At 42.6% G+C, this 21,828-nt stretch overlaps 1 protein-coding gene across 6 annotated transcripts in view; it reads left to right on the forward strand.

Moving 5' to 3' along the window:
* LCP1 (lymphocyte cytosolic protein 1) overlaps positions 1-18,809 on the forward strand; it is an 81,507-nt gene extending 62,698 nt beyond the window's left edge. For all 6 annotated transcript variants that reach the window (XM_045977992.1, XM_045977994.1, XM_045977996.1 and 3 more), the window contains 7 exons: positions 798-993; positions 3,064-3,142; positions 3,685-3,799; positions 4,690-4,823; positions 10,691-10,814; positions 13,752-13,876; positions 17,053-18,809. In XM_045977992.1, coding sequence (XP_045833948.1) covers positions 798-993; positions 3,064-3,142; positions 3,685-3,799; positions 4,690-4,823; positions 10,691-10,814; positions 13,752-13,876; positions 17,053-17,185 — 906 coding nt within the window. In that variant the 3' untranslated portion in view covers positions 17,186-18,809. The remainder of the gene's footprint in view (positions 1-797; positions 994-3,063; positions 3,143-3,684; positions 3,800-4,689; positions 4,824-10,690; positions 10,815-13,751; positions 13,877-17,052) is intronic.
* Positions 18,810-21,828: the final 3,019 nt, after the last annotated feature.

Here is a 21,828-nt window from a genome sequence, read left to right on the forward strand (position 1 = left end):
GTGCCGCGGTATCTAGTAAAGCATGATATTAATAAACAATTAAAAATTCTGTTTCCTGAAACTTGGTGGGGTCATAGACCCCTAAACGTTTTAAGAATGGTGGACCACCTTTCAACAAAACTTTATGTTTGGATAAGAGTCTACTTACAGATGACTGGAGATTCCCTAGAACTATTTGAATTGACTGTTAACATATCAAGCCCCCAGTCTGAAGTCTGCAAAAGCCAAATTGCTGCTACAGATTCATCACTGACCGTGTGTAGCTTGACTAACTGATCACATTCATTGTGTTTGAGTTGCACGCACAACAGCTCCGTGTAGGAAGGTGGCTCTACGAATCAGAAGTTCGTACTGAGAGGCGGGAATGTCTCTGATGAACTGACAATAGGAGTGTTATTTATGACCATAAATGGACACTTTTGGTAGATGAAATCACAGAGTCCGTAAGCAAATAATAAAAGGGAAGCTTCATCGTTGAAAATAATTAAGATCTGCTTAAATGAGAAACTTCTCTATAGAATCTACTGAATCTCTTTAAGAACAGGACAACCAAGCCTTCATCTGACCTGGTTCTGTATAGAGAGAGACAAGAGACTCGATGTCTCAATTTCCGAGATACCTTTTACTTGCTGATTTCAGTTCAGGCAAATAGAAGTAATCATATGCCATGATTAAGTGTCGATCTGAGGTTAAACACCAAGAGTGCCCATAAGATTCCCATTTCTTGCTCATGTTCTCCTACCTCCTTGCTGCATGGACAGCCTTGACCCAACTTGAACTGGCCTTTTCCCTTGCAGGAGAAGGATGACATCCAGAGGGCAGAATGCATGCTGCAGCAGGCAGAGAGGCTGGGCTGCCGGCAGTTTGTCACAGCCACAGATGTTGTCCGAGGGAACCCCAAGCTGAACTTGGCTTTCATTGCCAACCTCTTTAACAGATACCCTGCCCTGCACAAACCCGAGAACCAGGACATCGACTGGGGGGCTCTTGAAGGTAACTGGAAACCTGTTGCTTAGAAGTTCGGGAAAGCATTCACCGTTCCAATTCAAGGGCAGTTTGAAATTACCTGCTAAGCAAATATAGTCCCCTTACACGTTGGGGGAGATTTGCAAACAGGTCATCAATTCTCTGATATATAACCAAGAGAATAAATAGATTAATCAAGTCAATTACAGCCAAGCAGGAATAATCAAATACCGCTATATCACATCCATTATACATAAGCTTCATCCATTATCAGAATTAAAAGTTTTAGGGAAGACAATGCATTTAATTATCAGGTGGAAATAAATCTCGAGTTCCAAAAACCTAATTTATGTACTTAATGGACTAAGTGTTAATTCCTCATGCAAGAGACTGCAGCCACTTGTCACCTAAAAATATTTAACTTAATGCTAAGAAGTGCTTAGTGAGGTTTTTGTTCTGTTTCTTTGATTTGGATTTGGGAGGTGGGGTGGGGCGGAGTTCAGTTTTGAGGCAGGACCCCTGACTGCTGTGTTTTGGGGGTTAGAGCCCTAACATCAGATTAAAGGGTGTAGCTATCGTCAGGTTCTTCTTTTTTCCTTCATAAATTAGTTTTAATGTTGAGACCCCCCCAAAAAAAATCAAGACAAAATTAATACAAAACGAATATCACTAAAGAAAGGAAATCCGGATTTAAAGTTTTGATTGATCTCTTTTTTTCCTGCAATGCTTTACCTGAGCTGGAAGTGTGAAAGTCAGTCCATATTCCAACACTGCTGCATTTGTATCATTTGATAAATTGCGGTCAGGGGTCCAGGCATTTTGTTGACTACCAAGTATATACATCAAGCCCTCTAATCACCCACTTCCAGCTGCCTCTAGAGCATCCCCATTTGGTTCCTTTGCTATCGCTGGCAATTCAGCATCTACAAAACAGAATTGATCATTTCTCCTCCCTGCGGTGCCTCCCACCCATGTCCTTTAGAAACTCTCCATTTTCATTAATCATACCACTTTGTTTTTCTTCAGTCACCAAAACCCTGGGTCCCACTTTGATATTTTCCTCTTCTCCACCCCAGAGTCTACTGATTAGTAAATACTAGTAGTTCTTCCTGCAGAATGGCTTTTAGATCTTTTTTTTTTTTTTTCTTACTGCTTTCTGGACTCTTATTAAATCAGACACCAACCATCTCAATAGGGGCCTGTTCCTCCATTTATCAACTATTTGAGTGTGCCCAAGCGTGGGTAGCACACACCATCCCCTCTGTGTGTTTAATTAAACGCACATTGCCTGTCAGCAATGTTGCACACTGCTTCCAGGCACGTCTCACTACTGCCTTCATTGTATCTCTGCCTTGCTCAAGAATTTATTGACATAATAAAAAAAAAAACTGTAATGACTGGCATTGTCTAAAATATCAACCCAAATCTGGTGGTTGGCATTCAGAGAACCCCAATTCTGGTTGTAGCTACCAGGCAGCCTTATCTCCACGTATCATGCAGATCCCTGAAAAATGAGTTCCTAATGGTTTTAATACAAACCTTGCTTGTGGCTCCCTTTATAAAGCTCCCTGTGTTTTCTGTCTTCTCTCCCCGCCACTTCCTATTCCCTCAAATCCTCTCCTCTTTCCTCCTTCTGACCTAGGTTTTCCCAGCCCCATATATAAGGTAGGGCTCAAACTCCACTCCCTCCCAAACTGTTCTCTCTCCTATTTCAACTCAAAGAGCAAATAAGTTTACCTCATATTTATCTCATACCACCTCATACCCCGGGGCTTGCGTAGTCTCGCTTCGATGACTAAAGGTCTTGTTTTTCTGGAAAGAAAGTAATGTTTTGGGGGCCAGCTCTGAACTGCTTCCCCACACAGGAGCCTGTGTCCTACTAATAGATGCTATAGAAACATTCACTGAATTGGACCAGAGAAGAAAAAACGAACACAGAATAACAATCTTCATCCAAATCCATTAAGGTTTATTGAATTAAGATTTTTTTTTTCATTCTAGGTTCAATTTTTACTATAGCCTCGTTAGTTAAACGTTGATCATAAAACAGGCATATTTTCTAGGGGTCTGGAAGATAATGGGTCTTCATTAATTTAGGTGAGACGAGAGAAGAGCGGACATTTAGGAACTGGATGAACTCCTTGGGCGTTAACCCTCGAGTCAATCACTTGTACAGGTAAGAGTGCGTGGAGACTCACCTTTAACAGGAGACACCGAGACTTTGGAAGATACCCCAGGATTTCAGGTATCTCTGTGGTGGGCAGTTCTCTTCACAAATGTGTGCACCTTGATGAGAAGGGGGCTAGAGCCAAACTGAGCTGAGAGACTCGCTTCCATACACCATCCTTGCTCTGTGGTCAGTACACAATCCTAACCCAGCAAAAGGACAGATTTCCTATACCTTGTAACCCTGCAGCCTGCTCCTTAGCAGGCAAAACAAAAAATGTTGAGTTAACGGTGATGTGTCTCCTATGCCATTCGTTGGAGCCATGTTTCTTTTCCTGGAGGCAGCGAGCTCAGGCCCCCGGGGCACAGGTAGTCACCCTGGGAGAGACCTTGCATAAGATTCTTCACCTCTAAAGATGCAGCTACTAATACCAGTTCTGTCGGGTTGTTGCAAATGTTCCTTGTGCCAATGTAGAAGGAGGGGCCTGCCCATGGTAGGCCCTTAATCGGTGGCGGCTGTCTGAGAATTCTTTTGTGTTTGTTTTTGTCCAGTGACTTATCGGATGCCCTGGTCATCTTCCAGCTCTATGAAAAGATTAAAGTCCCTGTTGATTGGAGTCGAGTAAACAAACCACCATACCCCAAACTGGGAGGCAACATGAAGAAGGTAAACAGTGACTCTCCAGATGTTCCCACAGGCAGGGGAAGTCACAGGCCTGTGAGGGCACCCGGTGAATACTTTATTAGGAGGCCAGACCTAGATAAGTAATGTTTATCCAGGAATTAAATTATAGCACAGCAATCAGAAGCCTGAACAGTTTCATTAAAGTGAGTCCATTATTTCAGTTGATTACTTATTTATAATTCCATGTTGGATGTCTTTAAACATTATGATGTAAAAATTCTAATTGAGATAATTAGAGGGTCGCTCTTCCACCAGCAGGATGCTTATTCTAATTTCCTTAAGAATTAGAGCTTGGGACTGACAGTTTGACTTGTACCCATAGTTTGTCTAATGTCAACACAGTGGGAACACATTGTTTTGTAAAACAGCGATGGGGTTGGTACATGTATTTCTCACCATTCCTTGTCTCTTTGGCTCTGAATGATCCAACCGTTGCCACATGAAAACCTCCCTGTCCCACATGTCAGCCCATTATGTGCAGGAAGGATGGAGAATCCAGATTTTCCATGACAGTCTCCATGCCTTCAGCTGTTTTAGGAATGTCATGGATGGGTCACCAAGCATGACCCTCTATTTCTGGAGTGTGATATAGCCATGACAGTGTTCAAAATAATGAATTCATTTTGGTTTGCCCTTAGAGTACACTATGAATATGTTTTGGTGGAAGTGAGGGGTTCTATTAATAAAAAAAAAAAAAAAGTGGGAAGTTCTTTGACTAGTTTAGAAACCTTGCATTGCAAAATCAGGCAGGACTTGAGAGATGATTCAGTCTGACATTATTTATTTCATTTTGTGGCTTTATTTTTATTATCTTATATTTCTCATCGTAGAGGTGGTGACATTAGAATGTTTTCCTTCTTGCTCATTAACAGCTTGAAAATTGTAACTATGCAGTGGAACTGGGGAAGAATCAAGCTAAATTCTCCCTGGTTGGCATCGGGGGACAAGATCTCAACGAAGGAAACCGCACTCTAACATTAGCCTTGATTTGGCAGTTAATGAGAAGGTAACGTAGCCCAGGGAAATGACTTTTTATTGAGTGTGTTATTGAGGACCTGGAAAGATACTCGCAAATGATCAGGAATGTGATTTAAACCAGCGGAATGATATTTTAAGCTAAACTTAAAACCAAAGGAGTGTTCTATTTTTTTTAATTTTCCTGTTTTGTTTTGTTTAGTTTTTTTCCTTTAGGTCCTTAAGTTTTCTTTCAGGTATTTTGAAACTTTTCTATTAGATTTCTAAACATTTTAGATGGTTTTGTCCTCTTAATGTATCACTTCTGTTTTCATTGTGTTGTGACCCTTTTTATTCCTGATAATATTTTCTCTGAAGTCTACATTTTTGATGTTAATATAGCCACTCCAGCTTTATCTTGATGAATTCTAACATGACATATCTTTTTCCAACATTCTATGTTTAGATTTGTGTAAGTAACAGTCAGTTATCTTTTAAAGAATCTTTCCAAATAAGGGGGAAATGTGCTGTATGTGGTATACTTATCCATTTGCCATTTCTGGCGCTTACCTTTCCATGGTGTAGATCGAGATTCCCATCTGATACCATTTGCCTTCTATCTGAAATATTTCTAACAGTGTAGATCTGCTGGGGAGGAAGCATTTCAGCTTCCAGATGTCTGAAAAAGTCATTGTTTCCAATAATAAATCTGCTGTTATTCTTAACTTCATTCCATGGTATATAATGTCTTTTTTCTCTGGCTTATTTTCAGATTTTCTGTTTATCACTGTTTTTAAGCAAGTAGATTATAATGGGCTTTGGTCTTTCTCATGCTTGAGGTTTGTTGAACATCATGAATCTGCGGGTTTGTAGTCTTCATCAAATGTGGAAAATTGTGGTCTTTATTTCCTCAATTATATTCCCTATACCACCCACCCCAGTTTGTTTTGGAGAGACTCCAGGTACGCGCTACACACCTATTTGATCATTTTGAAGTTGTCCTAGGTTCATTGACACTATTCAGTTTTCCCCTCTCTTTCATTTTTCCTCTCTGTGTTTCATTTGGGATAATTTCTATTGCTTTGTCTTCAAGGTCACTAATCTCTTCTGGATTATCTAATCTTACATTAACCCCATCCAATGTATCTATTTTTTTTATCTCAGAGATTATAGTTTTCATGTATAAAAATTTGAGTTGGGTCTTTTCAGCATCTCCAGTGTCTCTTTCCTCCACCTGCTTGAACACACCAAACATAATTATAGTCGCTGTTATTTCTTGGTCTGTTTCTTATTAATTGACTTCTATCCTCACTATGGGTTATATTTTGCCACTTCCTTGCATGCGTACTAATTTTGTATAGTATGTGAGGCATTGTGAATTTCACCTTGCTACATGCTGATATTTCTGAATTCCTTTAAATATTCTCAAGTTTTGGGGCGCCTGGGTGGCTCAGTGGGTTAAGCCGCTGCCTTCGACTCGGGTCATGATCTCGGGGTCCTGGGATCGAGTCCCGCATCAGGCTCTCTGCTCGGCAGGGAGCCTGCTTCCCTCTCTCTCTCTCTGCCTGCCTCTCTATCTACTTGTGATCTCTCTCTATCAAATAAATAAATAAATAATCTTTAAAAAAAAAAAATATTCTCAAGTTTTGTCCTGGGATGTAGTTAAGATACTTAAACACAGTCTGCTCCTTTGGGTGCTTATTAAAAGTTTAATTAGGCTTGAGCTGGTTTTGTCTATCTGTACTGAGATAACCTCCTCTGAGTACTGAACTTGATGCTCTAGGTATCATGAGGTTTTTCCACCCTGACCGATGGGAACCAAATTATTTCCAGTGCTGTGTGCTTTCTGGGAATCATTCTGCCCATTCGTTTCTTACTGTTCTTGTTCCAGTCTCTAGTACTTTGCTCACACACATGCACTGAGTAATACTCAGCTAAAGACTCATGGCAACCCCTCTGAAGATGTCTGGAGCATTCTTTCTAGATGACCCTTTCCTCTCCAGGCAGCTCTTTCCTCTCTGGTATTCTGCCCCACAAATTTCAGGCACCTTGGCTTCCTTGAGTTCTCAGTCCTGTCCTCTCAACTCAAGGGGACTGCTCTGCTTTGCTTGGGTTCTCCTTCTCTCTGCACTGCAGCCTGGAAACTCTTCACAGAATAAGCTGGGGTAATCTTAGGGCTCAGCAGGCTTGCCTTCCTTCTTTCAGGGACCACTTGTTTTATGCTTACTTTGTCCAGTATCTCTGAGCACCATTGCTTCATATGTTCTTCATTGTGTTTGGGTGCTTAAGGCAGAAGAGGAAGGCTGGTCCCTATTACTGCACCATGGCTAGAAGCAGAATTTCCCGCTAGTTCTTCATGAGATAATTTTAGTTACCTTGTAGAGTTGAATACAGACTTGACTAATGTGAGAACCATGTGGCAATGTTATTTGAACAAGGTAGAATGTAATATATAAATAGAAAATTAAGAAAAGTAAATGATTTTTGGTGCAAAAGCATGTGCTTGGGAAGAATTTAAGATAACAAACCTGTAAGTGTAAAATAGTTTACTTTTAAATGCTTCACTCTTTCCCCCTATCCTGGTGGCCTTGACCAGGCAGAAATCTTACATCCCTTTATTAGAACCTATGTTACTATGACTTAATTCATTTACTACCTGGAAGGAAGTTCCAGAAACCACATGTCATATTACATGATGTCTCATGAGTGAGTGGCAAAGACGAGGTGTGTAGTGTCTCTAGGCACTAGCTTTAATCCTAACCCACTGTCTCTAGGCCCTGATATTCACAATGGCCATCAAAGTAAGTATGTCAGTGTTTCCAGGTGATGGGGTGTAATCAGAAGTGATCATAATGGAGTTTGCTACCTGATTCACACTGGCTTTACCAAGTATAGCGCTCTACTATCCATCTCTAAACCGTGCTCTCCTTGAATTTTAAAGGCAGAGTCACAAGGCTCTTCTGGCACAGAAAACTCCAACGCTAAAGAAACCTCAGCTCCACCTAGAATTGTCTAGAATGTCCCTGAACATCCCTAAGAGCTACTGTACCAGGGTATTTTCAGAAACATGTGTGACCTCTTCTCTCTTGTCTTTCATGTGTGTGTTTAATTCTTAACAGGCTGACTTGGGCTACTTATTTCTTTAAAAAACAAATCTTTTTAGTTGTAATCGTTAGTTGACTTTTGGGTTTGAATATGATGTAAGCTTTGATGTTTTCTCTTTTAATGATTAAAAAAAGAAAAAAACTCAGGCCAACTCTATGCCACTTTGAATTTACTAATACCTGAAAATCACCTTGTAATATCATCTTTGTTCCATTTATCTTATAGAAACAGGGCCTGATGTTGTACTCGATGGCTGGTGTATATACCATAAGGTCTAGACTGCAGCTGCTGTCCCCAGCTGGTTAATAAGTCACATTTCTCATGAGTGCTTACTCAAGAATGGTGCATATAAGAAAGCAGACAGAGAAATATATTACTGTTGAAGGCAGTGGAATGACTGATAATTATGGAAATGCCACCAGAGGGGACCTTTTTTTCTCTGTGTTCCACACATTAACAAATCTATTAAATTCCAGCTAGAACTAGCTCTAAATTTATTTCATTGGACTGCACAGATGTGCTAATTTGGTCATTTATCTGGCCAATAAATGGCATGTCATTTTCCCCTCTAAGAACAAATGAGAGACGCATGCTTAAACCTCCCTTTCCCCTTCAGGAGCCTGGAAATCGTTTCAGTTTAGAAAACTGGCAAATAGCATCTGTATAAACTTGGAGACAAAAGCTGGAAGGAAGGAAGCTACCAGCAGCCAGTCGTGTCAGACTCCAGCGAATGAACAAAGATGCAGGCAGATGAGGAATTCACCGCAGATCAAACAGGCTGTGGACGGTGAATTGGGATAGGTCCTTGTAAAACAAAACACCACGGTTTGTCCCTCTGGGTCAAATGTTAAATAAATCAAACAAGCCCTGGAAGGCAGGAAGGCAAGCAAGTAATAATCGCAGCCCGGTGCGCGGGCATCCTCTTTTGTTGAATCAGGCACCGGCTGAAGCTGGGGCTCGTGACACCCCTTCCCTGTGACAGACGGCTTCTCAGCACAATGCAGTGCAGGCACCGGGGATGCTGTGCTGGGATTCTGTCTGGAGGTTAATAAAAGCCCTGTTGCCCCGAAACACGTTTGATGGTATGGAGCAATTATCTCACAAGGAAAACCCTAGGTAGACATGGGCCAAATTGACTTTTGTTTAAAATTTTGAATCTACGGCGAGTGCTCCCTGGACCGTCCAGAGTTGAGATTCCAGTGTCATTCTATCCTTTCTTCCTTTTGTTTTTACCATTGTGCTTAGAGGTGGGGATAGGATTCCGTTTAAATGGTCGCACCTCCCTTGAGGTGGGGGAAGGGCAACTGTGTACTCCCCAGAACTCTGTTGCCACCGTGAGGGAGCGTTCTCAGACCCCTGAATGCAGCCAGCTGCCTCCATGATTTTCTGTATGTCTCTCAGTTTCCCTGTTGCTCGGTGCCTTTTTGTTGGCACCAATAGACTTTTGTATCGAGGTGAGCCTGTGTGGACCAGGTCCTCCTTCCAAATTCTTTTCAGCAGATCTGGAGGGAGGTAAAGAGCTTTTCCTAAATCTGCTCTGTTTCAATTGCTTTTAACTCAAAATAATCTTTATGCCCTTGGCCCCTACCTGTCAACAAAGCAGTATGGGTGCCCTGACAAAGGGAAGAGAGAATTCACCTCTGAGACAAGCGGAGCCTCTAGCAGATCAAACTCCATTTGCCCCACGAGGTGGTATGTAGACAGGACGGATGAAACCTGCGCTCACCTGCCTTTTCTTACCACACTCCCCAGGTGGAAATGCTTCATTGTTATGGTAAACACTCATAACTCAATACCCATGCTTACTATCAGGAAACAGGAAGCCAGTGATGCCGTAAAATATCATCTCTATGAACCGATTAAAACTAGGGCCTTTTTCCAGGATACGATTATTTGGAAAATCTGCCTGAGCCTTATCGCGGTCAAATCTGTTAATTCCTTAACCTTTGGTCTCCTCTCTGGGCCCAGACTGAGCATTTCTCATCTTGACTCTCTCCTTGCTTTCCCTGGGAGAAAGTCGTTCTGTTTATTGCACCTACCACTCTACTCTTTCACTTACTAGAGCTTGAAGTGTCTCTTAAAGCTTTTCCCGAAAAACCCAATTCTCCTAACAGTATGCATCTAAGGTGCTTCTTATGCTCAGACTAAAGATTAACTGTGGTCTGTGTGTTCCTAATACTTCTACTTGTATGGTATAAGAAGGAAATTCTTTAATATTTTTCCTTCATTATGCTGGCCCCTTGGGTTTTTCTAACATTGATGTGTCCTTCCATTTTCATGGTTTCTTTTTTTTTTTTTTAAGATTTTATTTATTTATTTATTTGACAGACAGAAATCACAAGCTGGCAGAGAGGCAGGCAGAGGGAGAGAGGAGGAAGTAGGCTCCCCGCTGAGCAGAGATCCTGATGTGGGGCTTGATCCCAGGACTCTGGGATCATGACCTGAGCCAAAGGCAGAGGCTTAACCCACTGAGCCACCCAGGTGCCCTCATGGTTCCTTTAAGAAAACTTCCACTGGTTTGAATCCTTTGCTTTGCTTTCCTTTCCCTCTCTTCTGTTTTCCCTTCCTATCCAGAGCAATGACAGTGCTTAGAAGGAGGTATTCTGCATCTCAGGATAAAAACCACAAAGCTACATTTTAAATTATATTCTAAAAGGAAATAATGTTTTTATTTTATTTTTCCTGCAAACATAATGGTGTCCAGGCTATCTTCTCCAGCATACCTAGGAAGAAAACATTTCTACCCTGGCTGCTTTCTGTGTTATTGAATTCCTTAGCGACTTTTCTCTAGAAATCCTTCTTGATTTTGTTCAGGTACACGCTGAATATTCTTGAAGAAATTGGAGGCGGGCAGAAGGTCAATGATGACATTATTGTCAACTGGGTGAATGAAACATTGAAGGAAGCGGCGAAAAGTTCATCCATCTCTAGTTTCAAGGTAAAAGTCTTAGTGTCTTGCTCACGGCCATCTGAGCTATGTGCTTATCTTTATTGTTTTCCCTCTATTTTAACGTGACCTTCAGTGTGAGGTGTCTGAGGCTTCCCCTCCAATTTTGATTTTGCTTGAATGACCCATTATTGTTTTGGTGGTCACAGGCTATTTCATTGACAAATTTCTTGTCACTTTCTCCTGTAATAATTACTTTTATTTTTTAATGATTTTTTTTTAAAGAATTTATTTGAGAGAGAGACAGTGAGAGAGAGCATGAGAGGTGCGAAGGTCCGAGGGAGAAGCAGACTCCCTGTGGAGCTGGGAATCTGATGTAAGACTTGATCCCAAGACTCTGGGATCATGACCTTAGCCGAAGGTAGTCGCTCAGCCAACTGAGCCACCCAGGTGCCCATGTAATAATTAATTTTAAAAACCCATCATATTAAACACATTATTTTAGGCCTTTTTCTTCCAAAGTCACATAAAATATGATAATATTGTTTAAATGCACACAGCTTCATGATTCAGATTATTATCCTAATGATGGTGGAATATAAAAATGCTAAAAGTTCTCCCATGTGGTGTTTTTGGGGGAAAAGCTGTTGTGTACATGTATCCAAATTCCATTTTTATTAAAAACAACATTATACTTTATTAAATTTCTTAACTCATCTTTCATACATTAGCTGGCTCCTTCCTCTAGGGACTTGCACACTTGATTCATAATGTCTGCGCTGTCTTAACTAGGGTTCTTTTTAGTTTTTGTTTTAAAGGTCAGGAATTAGGGGAAGGGACCCCTTCAGAGTTTGTATTAACATGATTACTGAGGCAGTTTGTCATGATATAGCCTTCTGCTTCAAAATCAAGAGAAAAAAGGAAAATTTCACCCCACCAGAAAGAGTAGACAGTATTTCTGAGTTGTGCTGTACCAGGAACGTCCTCCCTGTGAGCGCATCACAGATGATGGCCACCTTTGTCCCTCCTCCAGCTAACCCTTCAGTCTGGAGAGCTGAGCAGACACAGGAACAGAGGCTGGTGAGAGGTATAAGCAAGTTCTTCCAAAATAAAAAAAAAATTTGGAAGGGCAGACTTTGTCATAGCGACTGGACTCTACTGTTGTAGCAAGGAAGCAGCTGTAGAAAATATATAAATGAATGGGCATGGTTGTGTTCCAATAAAACTTTATTTATAAAAGCAGACAAAGGGCCAAATCTGGGAACACTCACAATATGGAACGTGCCCTGAGCACCAGGGGCTCCTTGCTTGTCATGCCTCGTGTCATCTCACAGATGTTGTGAAGGCAGCTTTAGTGTTCACCTCACTTGATAGGCGAGGACCCTGGAGCTGCAGTGGCTGAGGGTACAGCTACTAATTGCAGGAGGTGATCCGTCAGTGAGCAGAAAGCGCCTTTGCCTGCGAGGTGACGCTCCAGAGCAGCGTGCAGCCATAGGCCACTGAACCATTACTGTGCAGCCATCGGGCTGATAGCCCAGGGGCGCAGCCTCTCCACAAAACAGCTGTCCCTGCCGCCCATGAGGTCGCCCTGTGGCTTCGGCGGGGTTCTCGTGGGGACTCACTCTTGAGAAGGTCTGACAGCTCTTTTACTCCTTGTGTCGCTCGGGGCTCATTTTCTCCTGTCTTCTCACAAAGTCATTAAAGAATTGATTAAACACACACACACACACACACACAAGGAAAATGTCAAATTAGCCCCACGTTCTTTTTAAGTGAAATCCTAGAAAGAAAACAGTGAACACAGTTCACTCTGGAGTATCCATTTTGGAATGAGCTCTGGTCCCCTCCTCATCTATGAGTGCTGCCTGCCGCCAGCCAGCTCTGCCTGTCAGCGCTTGGACAGGACTGTGGGCAGAAAGCAGGAAAGGAGGCCAAATTCAGATCCCTCCATTTGGCTTCCCCTGTGGCTCTTCAAAAGGTTCTGTGGAGATAGAAGCTCAGGCTAAGGTTGGAAATTGGATTATGATTCCGTATCGATTTTATTTTGTAAGAGTCCTCACGTTACCGAGGAGTAAATAAAAATGGACCCGCTATATTTTTTAAAATATTATTCCTCTTCTCCAGAGGACTGATGCTAGAGACCTAGCACCTTGCAGGGGTGCTGTAGCTTGTTCCCTGCTAAGAATGCATTCTGATTTGGACCCTCAAGGTGTGCGGTGTATGGATTTGGCTCGGCTCAGAGGGCCACGTGCAGTCGCCTCTCCACGCGCGCACTCACAGGTGCCCGGGAGAGGGGAGAGCACATGGGCACCCTCACAGCTCTGGGCGTGAACATGAAAATGCTTACAATGCCGAAGAAAGAGCCTGGGATCTTAAGTCGGAGTATCTAGGTTCAAATGCAGCTCTGCTGCTTACCAGGAAGTCACTGACCCTCGGAAACTGCCTTTATTCGCTGTGCATTGATGCCTAGACCTGAGGCTGGTGGTGACAAGTGAGGCAACCTAAAGGCAACCTACAAGAAGTTCTGGGCAAGCCGGGAGGCCCCGGCAGGTGCTAGTTACTATCGTTGGATTTACTCACGCATCTGCTGGAACCCTCTCCTTGGACCTATGGACTCTGTTCTTTCCCTGAGGTCTCCAAGAAGGGAGCATCTGCCAAAACTCCTGCCCAGCTGGGTCCTCGTCACGATCCCTGCCGGTCAGCTCCGGGATGGCCTGCAAACTCCCTTCCGTTCACTGCAGGAGAACGACTCCCTGCCTGTTGGCAGACAATGGGTTTCCTCCACTTCCAGAGGCACTGGGAAGTCGGTGACACCCCTACCTACAGAAAGGACAGTTGACTTGAAAGCCCATGTGGAATGCTGTGGCATTTGCCAAACCAGGCTGTGTATCTTTTGTGTTTAAGAGGAGAGAACCACTCACTTCCCTTGAGCTGAACACAAGTAAGTTGGGGACATACTGATGAAATCAACTCTTTCTCTCTGTGCAGGACCCAAAGATTAGCACAAGTCTGCCTGTTCTGGATCTCATTGATGCCATTCAACCAGGTTCCATCAACTATGACCTTCTGAAGACGGAAAACCTGAATGATGAAGAGAAACTCAACAATGCCAAGTACGTAAATAAACCCGAGGGAGGGGAGGGGAGGGCCCAACTAGCAATGATAGCTATAAAGTCTATTGTTTGTGCCTTTTGGGCAGTTTATTGCACTATTTGCTTTTTCTTCTCATTACTTACTGTGTCCCATCATCATTACTTTATTTATTTTTTTTTTTAAAGATTTTATTTATTTATTTGACAGAGAGAGATCACAAGTAGACAGGCAGGCAGAGAGAGAGAGAGGGAAAGAGGCTCGCTGCTGAGCAGAGAGCCCGATGCGGGACTCGATCCCACGACCCTGAGATCATGACCCGAGCCGAAGGCAGCGGCTTAACCCACTGAGCCACCCAGGCGCCCCTCATCATTACTTTAGATATTGTACAATAGCAGTTTAAGACTCCTAGTGTTAGAATGGGAGCAAGATAAAGGACAACAAGAATATTCTTCCAATTGGTAAGCAAGCCTCTAGTTTCATAAAACCCATTTCCTAATTGTAATTGATCAGAGACTTCCTAAATAAAGTATGTGCCAGGCCCAAATATAAACACACCCCATTTGTGACTATCCGTAGATATGACTGAGCAGGACTGGGGTTCAAGATCAGAGCCTTTACCAGCTGGGGAGCAGCTGCTTGAGGGGGGCTTTACCATGTAGGGTGAGGGGCAGCAGACTACAGTCTATGAGCCAAAATTGGATGGTTGTCCACTTTTATAAATAAAGTTTTATTGGCATAGCCATGCCTCTTTGTTTACATATGTTCTCTAGCTGCTTCCCTGTTAGAAGGTCAGAGTTGAGTAGCTATGACAAAGCCCACAAAACCTAAAATATTGGCTACCTGCTTTTTTTTTTTTTTTTTTAATGGAAATTTTGCTGACCCATACTCTGGAGTGGTGCCTTTCTCAGAGCTGGTTGTATTATTTCCTAGGGTTGTCATAACCAAATCCCACAACTGGGGCAACTTAAAGCAACAGAAATGTCTTCTCTCACAGTTGTGGAGGCTGTTAGTGCGAGATTGAGAAGTTGGCGGGGTTGGTGGCTTCTGCGGCTGTGAGGGAGAATCTCTCCCTTGCCTCTCTCCTAGCTTCTGCTGGTGGCCTGCAGTCCTTGGCTTATAGTCTCTGCCTATGTCTTCACATGACCTCCCCTATGTGTCTGTGACTTTATATGGCTGTCTCCCTTCTGTGTGTGTGTCTGGGTCTCTTCAGGCACTAGTCATATTGGATGAGGGCCCCACCCCACTCCAGCATGGCCTCATCTTAACTAATTACACCTGAAACAACTTTCTTTCCAAAGAAGGCCATAATCTGAGTTACTAGAAGGATAGGGCTTCCATATATCTTTTTTGGGGGGGTGGGGGGGGCACAATTCAATCCATCAGAAAGTTCCAGAATTAACAAGTTGAGTAGTGCCGAACAGCCCTATATAGAGGGCTGTTGATTATATAGATATAATCTCAACAGTATTCTTTCTGTTCCTAATTTGGGAAATTCGGGGGCCTGTGTTCCTTATATGCTGGAATTATGAATGGTAACTACAACAGATGGATGGGATAGATGAGGGACATAGGGTGCTATGGAAGAGACAGGAAGGAAAACGAAGATCATCAGAGCAAGTAACATCTAAGATGAGATGTATTGAAAGGACAATAAGAAGGACAGTAGGGGTAGACAGGTGAAAGGGAGAAAGAATACTGCAGGTAGAGGAAAGAATACATATGAAAACCTAGAAATTAAAACAAAATTTAAAAAATGTGGGCCTCGGGGTGCCTGGATGGCTCAGTGGGTTAAAGCCTCTGCCTTCGGCTCAGGACATGATTTCAGGGTCCTGGGATCGAGCCCCGCATCGGGCTCTCTGCTCAGCAGGGAGCCTGCTTCCCCCTCTCTCTGCCTGCCTCTCTGCCTACTTGTGATCTCTGTCTGTCAAATAAATAAATGTAATCTTTAAAAAAAAATGTGGGCCTAGTTGTTCAAGGAGAATGTGATTAGGTTTAAAGAACTTGAAGTTCCTTAAGTGAGTTTACAGAGCCCAAAGTCTTACAGTTACTAAGTGGTTCAGCTGAGGTCCAAAGTCTGACATCAGAGCTCCCTGCCCGCCCCCGCCCCAAGCACTCGTCTCTACAGGCATGACCCAAAATTCCTTTGAAAAATGGGTAAAAGGGATTATACAGAATGCTAAAAATGGTTCTGTTTTGGTGGCAAGGTTTGCATGATTTTCTGGAAGCTCTTGTTTCTAATTTTTCAACAACTTCCTTCTGTATTTTATAATAGAAAAGTACATTTTTGTTTCATTAATAATCAATATAGAGGAAGTGATTGAGAAATGGTCAAGGAGAAAGAACGGGCACTACGCCTGCCTGATGCTTTTAATATGATCAGTAGAGAAAGAAAAAGGTAGTTTGCAGAGCAGAGAGAATAATGGGGCCTTGGATAGAATGGGGAATCTCTAGAGTAGTCCTTATAAGAGGTTGCTAGATAATAAATGAGGTGAATAAAAGAATTGCCAGGTAGTAGTGTGGGCTTATTTGAAAATAGATTACAACTCATAAAAATTATCTTCCTATAATTAAAAAGTGAGCAAAATGTTCCAGTGGAGCTATAATAATCTTGTGTGGGAAATGTATAATATAAAACTCTGGCTATACTAGTATTATAGTAACATAAATAAATACTTGCCTATATGGGCAAAGACTGGAATGGAACAAGGAATAAAACTGATGTGTGAGGTTGAAGTATGACCAATGCATCTCCCCATTTTATTTCCTTGTAAAAATATTTCTGCAGGGGAAATGGAGTCTGCCAGCCTTTCCCAGTGCACATTCTTGTTCAGTTCTATGACATTTTCTGCCACTCTGCAGCCCAAGAGAATACTCATGGTGAAGGCATCAAAAGTGGCAAGAGCTCAGGGGGTCTCTAAGGACAGATAATACATCTGTAATCATCTTGAGTCTACACAGAAAGTCTGATAAGAGTCAGGAGCTTTGTTGGGCCAAGGTTTGCCCACAAAAATGGGAGGACGCCATGACTGACTCCAAGTATCCCAAGAATGAGTTCTTCAGAGCATCTGGGATATAGTATGTGGTGTGTGGTACGTGGTATGTCGTATGTGGAATGACAATGAGTATGGTCCTGAGGGGTCCCCTCCACACTGTGTTGCTCAAGCTCCCCTCATTCTTCCTCTTTCCTCCCTTTTAGATATGCCATCTCTATGGCCCGAAAAATTGGCGCAAGAGTGTATGCTCTTCCAGAAGATCTGGTCGAAGTGAACCCCAAAATGGTCATGACGGTGTTTGCTTGCCTCATGGGGAAAGGAATGAAGAGGGTGTAAATCCCAGTGGGGAGGCCACATGCACATTCCTGATTGCTCAGCATGGGATACCTACAGGAAGCATGGGGACGAGTCAAAGCCATTCCAAAGCGTTCAACTTGGTGACGTTATACAGGATTCCAGAAAGTGTATGTTTGTTCAGCCAGGTAGCTTCTCCTGTATTTAACAAAAATGCTTCATTCTTTGCAAACAAAAACCAAAATCCAATCTCTTGTAAATCTTTTTTATTGTTGAATTTATTGCTGCCTTGAAAATCTAGAGAAGAAAAAAAACTTATCTTCCAGGCACCCTTCCTGCTTTTGCCATTAGTTAAGTATAGAAGCTGCACGGTTATTAATAATATTTCAAACTGGCTTAATTTGGCTGCCTTTTTTGTTCAAGGTGAGAGCCAGGAGGGGGGGAAATCATCCAACCAGTCCTAAAGCCTATTTCTGGCAGCCAACATTTGATCTGTTGCAAGCCTCTGCTTCTGTTCCCCTTCCCGTACACTCTGTCTCCTGTAGCTCTGCTTTACACTCTCTCAGAACTCTGCCTTCCCTGGCACCCACCTCTGCTGCCCATCGTCGTATCTGGGCCCTTTGGAGCACCTGACAGTTTGACTAAACTGTTGGGGTCCCAAGGTGACTAACAGAAGTAGGACATCATCAGAGCCTCTCCTCAGAACTAGCATCCCAATTGTCATCAGTTGTGGTTTTATCGGCCAACAGGAAGCTTCTGTTTTTTAACTCTAGGATTTGGGCTGAGACCTGGTCTAACATCTTGCATACTATGTCCTCCGATTCTTAACTGTGCAGGTTACATCCAAGGAGGGTGTAATTTAGCATTATACCACCAGAGGGCAGCATGGAGCCACAGCAAAGCATCCGCCGTCCGGGTCCTGCCTCTCCACACATTTAGCCCTGCCTGTTGGTTCTTGTTGTGGTCTGGCTAACTTATCTGGTGACTGGAAGCAATTCGGCTCTGCTTTCATTTGCTGTTAGATCTTAGTACATCTGATTGCTGCAAGGCCATATAATCAATGTTTACTTTTTTGGTAGTGTAGAAGCTTTTTGCCACCCCCCCCCCCAAGCTCAAGGGGGCAGTATGTGCCAATGAAAAGTGCGCCCCTACCCCACCCCTTATCCCCCCCCACTCAAACACACAGTCATATCCAAATGCCATTTAAAGAATTCTGAAACAAAACCAGAGGAGCAGTGTGAATCTGAAACACCCTAAGAGATGATACAATTTCCATGAAAACTTACGGAAGGCTGGGAAGTGACAGAGTGCTGTGAACCAACACTAGACTCCCTCCGTCCCCGTAAAAGGGCTCATCCACAAGGTATCTCTTCAGGGATGGCATGTTATGGAACTTAGCCATTTTGCAAGCAATTGAAATGCCTCGCCCTGGATCTGTTCCTCGGCAGCACGTTCGAGAAGCCAATCTGTGGCCTCTCCTAGCCCGTAATATATATTTCTGCTGCCTCTGAATACAAAGAGGTTGGCTTCATCTTAGACTGAACTTAATGTAGCCTCAGATAATTCTCTCCCCACCTGCCTCCAGGAAGACTGTTACTGCCTTAACGGGAAATGAAGATAAAATAATGCTCAAGATCTCTCCAAATAAAATGTTCCCTTTATGAGATGTCTCTGGATGTTTCCTTTTGAAAGTTCCACTAGAATGTAGCATGACTTATTAATTACTTCATTCAGCCAACACACACTGAACGCCTAATATGTGGTAGGCATTGTGCAAGGTTTTAGAAATACGCTTCCAAGTAAGACCGGCACTGTGCTTGGCTGACCAGGTTCAATAAACTCTCAGGTGTGGTAAGGATATAAAGGCAGGGCGAACTTGTAACGGAGAAAACAGTCTAAAGAAAAACCAAAGAGTAAGCTGGTGTTAGACACATTGAGCCCAGTGGTGAACAAAAACCAGATGTGGGGATTGGTGCAAGATGGCTTCTAGAGAGATTGCAGAAGGAGTCCTTTTGGCTAGTAGGAACTGATGTCTGCTCTCTAGCCCAGCGGTCCTCCCTTGGGCTGGGCGGGGCACAGGGGGGGAGGAGCATCCGGCGGATGCTGAGGAATTTCGCACCTGCCAGCATCCTCTGAGGTGGGCTGCTGTGGTGGAGAAGCATCTGTTTGGTTACCTCCTCACCAGCAGAGGATCCACACCCACACGGCTGTTAGGATGCTGGGTTTTTGTGCTCACGCCATGAGTCCCAGCTTCACCAGCAGCTTCCTTCTGGAAGTGGCTCTTCCCTAGCCTGAACATTCCTGCAGCTTCCACACATAGGAGGTAGTTGCCTTCTCTACCGACCAAGAGGCTACAAATCTTAAGTGTTCCTTTTTGTGCAAGACTGCACTGATACGTCACCTGACAGAAAGACGGACCAGTACAGGAGAGCAGCAACAGGTACTCTCAAGGAAAGAAAACTGGCTCTTGGAGAAGAGAAGGCTAATGGAATACAGCAATCTAATCATGATGATTTTTCTAAATTTAGAAGTTTGTTACATTTTAAATAGTCAATCCAAGTATGGCATCAGAAATTCAAAATTGTACCAAAGGGGCTAGGCCACCTTCCCACCTCTGTGTAGGGAGAAAGGCTTTGAAGCCTCCTCATATCACATCACTGTGAGCCCATTATTAAGTCACTGTGAACTTGCACCTGGCCACAATGGAAGTATTTACACCACAGCTGTGATCAAACTCTAGGGTTTGATCATAGGTTTGAACATAGGGTGTTTTTCCCTTATACACCCCTTGAGAGGTGGTTTATCAACCCACCACTTCCCCTGCCCCATTCCCCAGAAGCCTTCCTGGTCAGCAGCCACAGCTACTAATTCCTTTTGTATCTTTCTAGAAATATTTCATGCACATAATACACACACACACACACACACACACACACTTTTTTTTTTTAATTACAAATGTTAGCATTCCATACCCATCATTCTGCATCTCACTTTTTTCACTTAACACCGTATCTTGGTGAATGTTCCAGGTTGGTATGCATAGACCTGCTCCCATATCCTTTCAGTAGGGTAAAGTATTTTATTATCTAGGTATCCCAAACTGCATTTAGTCAGGGGCTTACAGATAGATATTTAGGCTGTTTGTTTGCCTCAGCAAACAAGGTCACAGGGTATAAGACTTTTTCTACTTCTTGTGCACAGAATGTTTATTTTAACTTGACAGATCCCTATCAATTTCTGCTCTGTCAAAGTTATTAACATCAGATAGTAAAAACATAGATCCTTAAGTTCCTTCAAATTATTTGACAAAACAGACCCTCGAGCTGATGCCAACTTCTCCATTTTATGCTGAGAGAAGCCCTGTTGATCCAGCAAGGAGATAATGGACATATACATGCACATGCAATACGTAACAAAAAATCAGAATGTGATAAATGCTATAATAAATTCTTGAATAAAGTATGGGGAAATTTTCAGGGGAAAATTAATTCTGGATGAAGGGTTACCAAAGTTGGCGGAAGAGCTGAGCTCCAACGAATGTGAAGGCAGGAACCATGCTTTACACATGTTGAAATCTCCTACAATGCCAAGGGCTTTTCTAGATATTTAATAACATTTTAAATATTATTAAACATAAGAAAGGTAATAAATGTTTTAAAAATGGATTCGTTTTAAACATAAGTGTTTCCTGACCAGGAGAGATGCCAGAAAGAGGTGGGGAAAATGTGGCGAAACAGACTTAACTACTGAGGTTTTAGAATGGAAGGGGCTCCTGTGTGTCTGGAAGTTATGACATTTCGAGTCTGTCTGATGCAATATGTTGGACTAGCTGAGCTTTTAAAGTCTCGGCCAACTGAGCAATTTTATCTACCTACACAGACACACACTATCTAGTCTGTTTCTGGAAGCAGAACTATGGTCTTGATTTTAAAAAACTACATAGACTCAGCCTGTTGTACATTAGCCCGACTTGGACAGATGCTCGATGCATGACAGACATTTCCTTGGATGGTTTCTGTTCCAACCTTCTTTACAGTTACTCTGCCTGTTGTCACACAGCAGCTGCTGAGATATAATGGACTTTTGTTCTCTGTCTACCCCAGTGACCCAATACACTTGGATTAAATGCTGGCAGCACTCTCTGTGAACTTGACATCTTGCCCAGCATGTCCTTGCAAGCTTCATGATCCAAAAACCAGAACTGATGCTCAGGACAAGTAAGCATTGACTGATCCGCTTGTGAAATCTAGTGACTTTGACAGTTTCCTAATAAAATTCCAGTGATAAAAGCAGTTGTCAAAGACTACACTTTACTCAATGTCGTGTCTCCCCGTTTCTGGAAAAGTTTACCAACTGAGTTTGTGCATGAGTGACCCCTCAAAAAAATCAAAAAGGAAAAAAAAATTGTGTCATGTTTTCTCATTTCTGAAGTCTGCATATGTTTAATATCCACCTTTGTCAAGCACAAAAACAGGTAATTTAGTCAATACCTACTATCTCAACATTAACAACTCAGGCAGATTGAAAAAATGGCGATAATTTTTGTTAACTGGTATGCCAAAATTGGGGATTTCCATTTAAATCGATATTTTAGTTAAGAGAGCTATCATATATCATTTTTGGAATAGGAGCATTTAGAGGATTAGAATGCATGCAAATATTTAATTATAAAGCTATATGTAATA

The sequence above is a fragment of the Meles meles genome, chromosome 14, assembly GCF_922984935.1.
Source record: "Meles meles chromosome 14, mMelMel3.1 paternal haplotype, whole genome shotgun sequence".
Taxonomy (NCBI): Eukaryota; Metazoa; Chordata; class Mammalia; order Carnivora; family Mustelidae; genus Meles; species Meles meles.